We start from the raw sequence: 9,123 nt of genomic DNA on the forward strand, positions 1-9,123 counted from the left end.
TATGAGCAATGCGATATCTTTAGGAAACCACTTAAAACAACTCCAAGCACTAGCAAATACGGTACCCAGCCAGGATATCAGCAAGGCTGTATTAATTATTTTAGTGAAACATGACAAAAGGATCATGATTAGGAAAGCCCGGCGTTTACACCTTGAAGCTTTCTCTCTCCCGTTCTTTTCCTGGGAAGAGATCACTTGGGACAAACTAAAAAAAATGCTTCATAATGTATATATATTAACAACAATATGCCAGACTCCAGTGTCTCTCTGCCAGGCGTTATGATCATACAAGCAGAGAGCAATTTAATGAAGCCTGGAAAACTCAAGAGAGATGCGTTGGCAGCAGCACTATGGAGATCATGCTCTTTGATGTCTCCAGTGCATTTAACACGATTCAGCCTGACTTACTTTGCGAGAAACTGAAGGCAAAACAGAACATCTTGGAGGGGCAACTGTGAAGAGCCAGAGCAGAATATACTTCTTAAGGAAGCTTGGGTCCTTCAGTGTTTGCAGCAGATGGTTGCAGTTCTTCTACAGGTCTGTGGTGGAGGATGTGATCTCTCCTATCATTATCTGCTGGGGTAACAGCATCAGAGCAGATGACTTAAAGAATCTTAAGCTAATGAAGAAGGCAGACTCTGTTCTATGAACTCCTCCAGGATTTCACAAAGAAGAATTCTTCATAAAGTGAAGAACATTAAGAACAGTTCAAAGTGAAACATCAACAGTGTCCTCAGTCAAAGGCTTCTATAGATCTGTAGCAAGAAAGACTCATAGAGAAAATCCTTCCTGCCAGCAGCTGTATACATCTAAATCAATTTGTTTTAAAAAAGGTGATGCAGTACTACAACATTACATTTCACTTGTGATTAATAAAATATTTTTGAAGTTACTGAGATTCTGATGGAGCACACCAAGAAAAAAATGTGCAAGGGTAAATAAAGATCAGAAAATTATTTGAGTAATTGTGACTATAGTATCTCGGATATATATTTCCATGATATTGTGCTATCCTATAGCTAAGTTATAAATGAGATGTTTTGCCTGGGCTGGGTTTAAATTAGGATTTAGTGCACTAATTATTGTTAAACCCATGCACAGTGTTTCTTATGCAGTCATGTTTTAATGTCTCGTTCATTCACCTTTAACAACCATATCTATTTAATCTGAACATATAAACTTTCACAACAGCAGGCACATAATCCCAATGTGTACCTTATCTATCAAAGCAGATGAATGCCAACATAAAAAAAAAATCTTTAAGCTTACACAATATATTGAAGTCCAATTTATACATTCATTTTTGTGGTGCATTTTCTTTTGTGTGTGTGTGTGCTTTTTTCAAGCCATTGAAAGCAATTTCCTTACTTTTACTGTCCTCATGAATTTTATTAAAATGTTAAGGAGCTATTTCATTTAATAAAGGGCTAAGATGATTTGAATCATTTTCTGTATATAATAAATTAGTCCCACTATTCGTAAACTGCTTTTTGTATTCACTACATTTTTGGTGCTTGATCTGAGACATAAATGAAGATAGCAAGTCTATTGAGTGGATTTTGGTGTATCGATAATTCTGCACTCAATTAATCGAGTCTCACAGCTGCTAGGAGATATGGGAGATTGTTGTCATTTTTTTGAGGCTAGCACTTAGCGCTAGCAAGCTCTTTAATTTTGTTTCTCCTCGACCCTTTCTCACCCAGCAGGTTGGTGACACTTAACGTTTATTAGTTTGTATGACATGAATCTGATACCTCCGTAAAATATTAGCACTAGTTTATGCGAGTAAAGCGTTGTTTTGAAGTTAATCTTGTCCGGTCAAACTATTTAAAAACAGACGTTAGCTAACAGCTAAATGTTGCACTAAGCTAGTTTAGCGCTAGCCTTGTCTGTTTATTTAGCTACTTTTTAGCTCTTTATTTAGAAAACATGCTTTCAATCCCAAATATTCATTTCAGTATCTAATGTGTCATTTGTTTGAGAGCAGGTTGTTTGATAAAAGGAAAAATATTAACGTGTAAAGGCTTGACAGCAACATCTCTGTTCGGTCATCTTGATTTCGAAAGAGGAAAGAAACATCACATTTCCTTACAGTTTATTGTAGTGACATTTCGTCTTAAAAAACTGAACCTAGTTTAATATATGCCGTTTATTTTTAAATCTGGCCTAAAAGTAGTTATTTGTTGTTATTCAAATGCTTTGCATTTGGCTAAATACCTTTATATATATTTTATAAACACTTTTAACTACAGGGATATAGATTTTGCTTTAAGGCTGCAGATGGTGATTTAAAATTATCAATAATGTTATGTGGAAAAATATGAATAAGCAGATGATACATAATGAGAAAGTAAACATCAGGTTCCTTCCCAGTCATAAAAAAATAAAATAAAAGTTGACAATTAGGCTAACCTACAGCAGGTTTTAGGTGTGAAAGGTATGGATGAAATAATTTGCATATGAACAGTTTTAATTAGATTATTCTACCTGTTGGAGTTTGGCTAAATGTGTTTAATGTTAGTGTTTTTATATGGTGTCATGTTGAACACTAACATCTGATAGTTTTTGGGTAAAAAAAAAACAGCTTACTAGTCCAAAACAGTGAAAAATCTTACATAATATACCTTTTGAAGCACCACTTTTATGGGTAAATTTTTTTAAAAATGGATACTTTTGCTCAGTAAAAATGTCTTCATCCTCAGACTGAAGTTCTAAAATACAAAGAAACGGAAAACAATGTTAGGTGGCTTTGTAGCCCTTTGAGACATGTGAAACCGGCAGTTTTCCTTCATCTTATTTTTTTTTAGATTCATTTAGATTTTTAATTTTTTGGGGTCTCTTTATCTTTTCATCCATTCTATTTCGATGATTTCTTTAGAAGAAAATCAATTTATTGTCTCACAATGGAGAAATTTGTTGGACAGATTGGACTTAGCTTGTCAAAGAATTTGATTCATTAGCTAAATCTTAACTAATGTTGCTTTTTCACATATTAGCTAAAGAGATGGGCTTTCCCCTCAATAATAAATCTTGATTTGAAAACAGCTTTTTAGTTTACTTTTGTTATTGTTTGCTCAAAAAAATAGTTTACAGTTTCATGAGAGAAGCACAGTGGTGTCAAAAGTACACACATTTGTTACTTAAGTAGAAGTCTAGATACTGCAGTTTAAAAACACTCTGGTAAAAGTATTAACTTCACCTCTTTACTCAAGTAAAAGTGAAAAAGTATGTTCTCCAAAAACTACTTAAAGTATAAAAGTATAAAGTAGCCTTTAAAATAAACAGCCAGATGCCACTATATGAACTGAAAGCTCAATATTTTGACTATTTTGAAAAATTCTTTGAGATAGGGTCAAGGATGAGGGAGGTCTTATTGGTCTCCGTCTCCATCTCCCTATACGCTCTCGCCTGTGTCCGACCTTTCACACATTTCGACATCTTTTTCTGAATCCGACATTGTAGCATGGCATAGAATCCAATTACACTAGTTTTTACTAGATGCAGATGGCGCCAATGATCTGCATTGGGTGGCGCACATGATGTGAAATAAATACTTTTAAACATAAAACCGAAGCCAAGAGTAACCGGTAACGTTTGTTTTAAAAATGTAAGGAGTAGAAACTGCAGATACTTTTGTGAAAATGTAATGAGTAGAAGTCAGAAGTAGGAAGAAAAATAAGTAATGGAGTAAAGTATAGAAGTGTACTTAATTACAGTAACAAAGTATTCGTACTTCGTTAATTGACACCGCTGGAGAAGCAGCACTTGAAGAAACCATTAGGGGGAAAACACTTTGTTCATTTGTTGTTGTTTCAGGATGTTAGAATGGATTGGAGTCCAGTTCTGCCGGACAGCTTGGTTTTGGAGATCTTCCTGCATCTGCCCCATTATGCTGTGCTGAAAGCCGGCCTGACCTGCAGGCAGTGGCAGGCGGTGTCCAGAGATGAGTTCCTGTGGAGGGAACTGTTCTACAGATACTACCGGATACTGCGCTCCGTTCCTCGACACCCTTGTAAACATATTAATCATGTTTTCCATGGAGGGATTTAGTGCAAATTTTTTTTCTTTGTTTATTTGAACTAATAATGCATTTTCCACCCTTGTGCAGCCGCTGTGTCGTGGTACAGGGAGTTTAAGCGTCTGTATGACTGCATCCCTTGTGTGGAAGTTCAGACACTGAGAGAGCATACCAACCAAGTTCTTCACCTGGCTTTTTCTCACAGGGGCCATCGCTTCTCCTCCTGTTCAAAGGACTGCACGGTTAAGGTACTAAAATTATACTCTCTGAAATAACTAATCATATATATACCATTGTAGACCTGACTTTGCTTGTCAACTTTTTGGATTAAATTATTATGGCTTTTCTATAATTTCTTTCTGTCTTTGTACTTTTTGTTGCTGAAATGTGGCAAAATGAGCAGAAAATCCTCAGAGGACCCTACCAGATGCAGTATTAATTTTAGTAATGTTAAATAAGCCTCGTTTTTGTGTTCTGTATGAGTGCTCAGATACTTTTATTTAATGCCTAAAATAAGACATTTTCTCTCCCCCTCATTAAGTTTGCTGTTTCTAAACCTCTTTTTCAGCTGTGGGACACCGAACGGCAGGATGGAAACATCTCGTTGGTGCACAGCACCAGTATGCGCCAGTATCACTGGGCCTACACACAGTTCTCCCAGTTTAACCCTGATGATACCCTGCTGCTCGTCTCTGGCGTCTACCTGGTCCCACACCACTCGTCTTCTGGGGAAATTGCTGTCATTAGTCTGGGTAGGAAAACCATTAACTCCCACGTGACTTCCTGTCCATGTATTTTGTAAATTTATTTTGGTTTCAAAATTAGTTTGTCATTGAAATATTACTTACACTAAAGGAATCAACAAAAAAAAAAAGAAATATAAAACCGTTACATCAGACTTCAGATTGTCATCCTCTCTAAACTGACAGCCAAACTTCGCTTTCAAAGCTGATTTTTAAGATTCTATGTGAAGATAAAGTACTATAGTTTGCAAATAGTATTCATGTGTCATCTCGTCATGTTTGCGTAGTTTAAGACTGATCAGGAGTATTGATCAAGTATTGCATATATGTTATGCAAAAAAAAAAAAAATTACACATGGGCTGGGTCCAAACGTCCGCCCCAGATCCTAAATCCCTCAATCACTATACAGAGCGGGGACTTTATATAGTAGACTTTATAGTGAACTCAGTTAACTGACTGTTCGGACACATGATCACTATTTTTGCTCACCTGACTCCGCCTCCCCGCATGGTGCCTGCGGCATCTCTGTTATTTATCGCAGCTATCATTACCCAACAGCCACTGTCACAACAAATCCCTTAATGCTTTGCGAGGAGAGCTCTCCTCACAAAGCATTCTGGGATATATCTGCTCTTCTAGTGACCGTGGATGATGACTACTTTTCCAGGTGCATTGTGGGAAATTTAGAGTTAACTGCTCTTTCATCCACTAGGCATTCGGACACTCATCTAAAATGACGTAATCACTATATAGTGCCCTATATAGTGTTTAGGGCGGACATTCGGAGACAGTCATGGTTTTATGAGGGGCTTCCATTTCTTTTTAATTCTTTCTACTCTGAGTTAATTAACAATTTTATTATCATTTATTAATATTTTTTAATCTCTCCAGTTATTACCATTATCAAATAGGCTATGAAAGAAGATCACTGAAACAAACCAAAATAAGTATTCTGCCTAATGAGGCAAAAATTATATATGTGGCAGAAAACATGCATTGCCCATTAGTGAAAAGGAACAGCCACTGTGGAGCATCATTTATTTGATAAAGCAAATTACCCTGGAGTCAGAGCTGCAGTGGAGTGGTTTAGATGGAAGTGTATGCATGGGTTATAATGGCCTTGTCAAAGTCAAAACTACAAAACTACTTGAGGAAGTTAAGTTTGAAATGGTTGTTTTGGATTTGTATTCAGTATTCAGAATGAATGAAACGAATGAAAGTCTGGATGAAAATTCCCACCTTCATTTTTAGGGGTTTGTTTTGTTAAACAAAAACGTAAGTCATATGAGATAGAATTTTTACATTTTTTTAACTTCTACCTCACTATTATGCTGTTTTGTTTTACTCCATCGCATCAAATTTTTAAAGAAACCATTAAGGTTTGAAGTTGTGACCTTTTTATGTTCAGAGTCTTAGTTTTTTCTCCTTCATGGTTTGTTACAGATAATTACACCCTGTTGTCGAGAGTCAGGAACAAACCGTATGACGTGTTTGGATGTTGGCTTAATGAGACACACCTGATCTCAGGAAATCTGCACTGGATTGGAAACATGACGTCCTGCTCGGTGCTCTGGCTCAACAAAGCTTTTCAGGTGATTTAAATCTCCAGTTTGCATAAATTAAAGATGCCAAAAAATATCTGAGCAGTTTTCTCTGTCATTCTCATTTAATATGTATTTTCTTTTCCTGTAGGATATAGAATCTGAGAATGTTAATGTAGTGAAGCGTCTCTTCAATATCCAGAATTTCAACGCTAGCACAATACGAACGGTGATGGTGGCGCACTGCCGTAGGCATGACAACCCAGACCTGCTGCTGGACTATGAGGCTCAGTCTCAGGCTGGGAGGCAGAGAGCTGAGCAGGGAAATCAGCATCACCCTCTGCTTTTTGATTTGAAGACGTCCGACAGCGAGGAAGAAGAGGAGGAGGAGGAGGTAGAGAACAAGGAGGAATGTGGGAAAGATGGAAGGAGTCAGAGCTTCTCGTCTGCAAGGACCCCCCAGCTAACAATATCTGGCCTGGACCACATCAATCATGTAAGATTTAGCTGAATTCTGGATTTTTGACGGATAAAAAAAAAATCTGTTGTCTTTTTATATATATATTTTTTATTCATTCCGATCCAGAGCCGTAAACACGTGGGGGCCAGGGAGCTACAGATTGAGACTCAGGTTGCTAAGATGATGGGCAGAGCCTACACCAAGACCCCAGACGCCAGCCTCACCGACCCCTCCCAGTCTGAAGAGGGGGAGGATAAAACATACTTAATCTTCACCACTGGCAGCCTTACATACTCCCCTCACCAGATAGGTATATCTATATAAAATATTCTATACTAGAATCAAAGCTTGTGACTGTGACACATAGAGATGTCCTCTATCTTATGTCGTTGCTCGTTCCTTCTCAGGCATTAAGCGAATCAAACCCGACCAGATGACCACTTCCGGCGATGTGCTTGGAGAGGAGAGGAGCTCAGAGGAGTTTTTTGATTCACTGGACCACGTTATTGATATTCATGGCCACATCATCGGTATGGGCCTTTCTCCTGACCACAGGTAAGACCAATATGACTCCCACTGGATTGGGATTGCAAATTTATTCTATAGTTTGGGGTTTTCTGGTGCATCCAGGGCTAAGCATAGCTGTAGTTTTCAGTGCTGGATAAGGAAGTAACATATTTATTTTAATAGACTTCGTTCTTTTCCTCCCGTCTGTATATTATCCTTGTCTCCTTCCTTTTTCCTCCTTGTTTGTTTCTAGAACTTTTTGTTCCATTTAAAATTCAGTCTTCACTTCCTCCTTTTCCATCCATAACAGAAATGTTTTAAATTCTTGTTGAACAGCTGCTGCATAATTATCACCCAAAGTTTTGATATTATGACTCAAGCTGTTTTGCTGTTGTCGCTCAGGTATCTATACGTAAACAGCAGAGCCTGGCCGAAAGGATGCGTGATCTCAGATCCAATGTCCCCGCCTCCCATCGCCGAGGAGATTGACATGCATGTCATCGACCTTAAGAGTCTGAGGGAGGAGAGGAGGAGTCTCCGGGCTCATCGAGCCTTCACTCCTAACGACGAGTGCTTCTTCATCTTTCTTGATGTCAGCAGGGACTTTGTTGCCAGGTGGGGTGCAGATGGTTTATCTCTCAAATGGAGTTTTATTTCTATGCTGTTTTCAGTCACCCTGCTTAATTGTTTCATCCATAAGGTCCAAATATTTAGATGTGAGTTCAAATGAAAGATCAACACAAAACACAAATTTTGTCTGATTAAAACACTCTGAACGTTACGGGTTGGGCTCAGTTGTTTCAATGCAATCCACTGACTTTTTCTCCGCAGTGGGGCAGAGGACAAACATGGCTACATCTGGGACCGCCATTACAACATCTGCCTCGCCCGTTTGGCGCACGATGACGTGGTGAACTCGGTGGCGTTCAGCCCAGCCGACCAGGAGCTGCTCCTCTCAGCCAGCGACGACTTCACCATCAAGGTGTGGCGTTCGCCTCGCATGGTCCGCCTGGCTCAGGCCTCCAGCCGACAGCTGAGGCCTCGTAGCCTTCTTCCGTCCTGGCTGTTACGCCACAAGAACTCTACGTTTACGGGCAGCGTGAACGGGAAACCCTAAGCAAGCGCTGTAGAAGGCCTTCAGACAAGAAGTAGAACAGGGTAAGGACAGCATGGCGAGTAAAACACTCCATGTGTTTACATCATGCGCTCATGTTTTTGCTTGAGTTCACTGTATTGTGACCTAAAGCAGTTTAGGACACTCAGGCCAATGCAGACACCAGGGGGCGATGTGGCACCAGCAAAGACGACGTCAATCAAGGATCTACAGATTTCTACCAGATAGAAACCTGAACGTTTGAGGCAGAACTCCATCAGATGGATATCATCATGTCTTTTTTATTTTTTATTTTCCATCCGTACGGTTGCACCTGAAGAAACCGGACTCTGGATTCCTGGACCTGAGTAGCAAGGATGATGAGATGGTACTTTTCTCATTATAGATGAAGATCTTAAACTGGTGTTCTGATTTAAAAATCTTTAAAAACACACACACACATCTTTGGAGATTTATGCCACAGTTTAAAAAAAAACCCTACTGGGATAAAAAAAAAAGAGACAGCATTTAGTATACTTTCTTTGCTTCAGTGATGTCACATCCCACCCCATTGTTTAATAAAAATATATATTGTAATAAACTTAGACTTACTAAACAGTTTAATATAAAAGTTGTGTTGAGGAAGTTGATCCAGAGCATGACTGTAAACAAGGCGTGTTCTGTGTGCATAGCTAACTGTCTAGTGTGGACATGGTTATAGAAACACTCTTTTTTTTTTTGTCAGCACACAGGTTCTGGT

At 38.7% G+C, this 9,123-nt stretch overlaps 1 protein-coding gene across 1 annotated transcript; it reads left to right on the forward strand.

The window, feature by feature from the left end:
- The first annotated feature begins 1,597 nt into the window (after positions 1–1,597).
- Positions 1,598–8,881, forward strand: fbxw5 (F-box and WD repeat domain containing 5). The gene is made up of 10 exons (XM_015392879.1): positions 1,598–1,706; positions 3,817–4,012; positions 4,109–4,266; positions 4,587–4,770; positions 6,206–6,354; positions 6,455–6,799; positions 6,890–7,073; positions 7,171–7,318; positions 7,673–7,885; positions 8,102–8,881. Exons 2-10 carry the CDS (start codon positions 3,826–3,828, stop codon positions 8,385–8,387), a joined length of 1,854 nt encoding a protein of 617 aa, XP_015248365.1. The 5' UTR covers positions 1,598–1,706; positions 3,817–3,825; the 3' UTR covers positions 8,388–8,881.
- Positions 8,882–9,123: the final 242 nt, after the last annotated feature.

Source organism: Cyprinodon variegatus, unplaced genomic scaffold (assembly GCF_000732505.1).
Source record: "Cyprinodon variegatus isolate N-32 unplaced genomic scaffold, C_variegatus-1.0 Scaffold23, whole genome shotgun sequence".
NCBI lineage: Eukaryota > Metazoa > Chordata > Actinopteri > Cyprinodontiformes > Cyprinodontidae > Cyprinodon > Cyprinodon variegatus.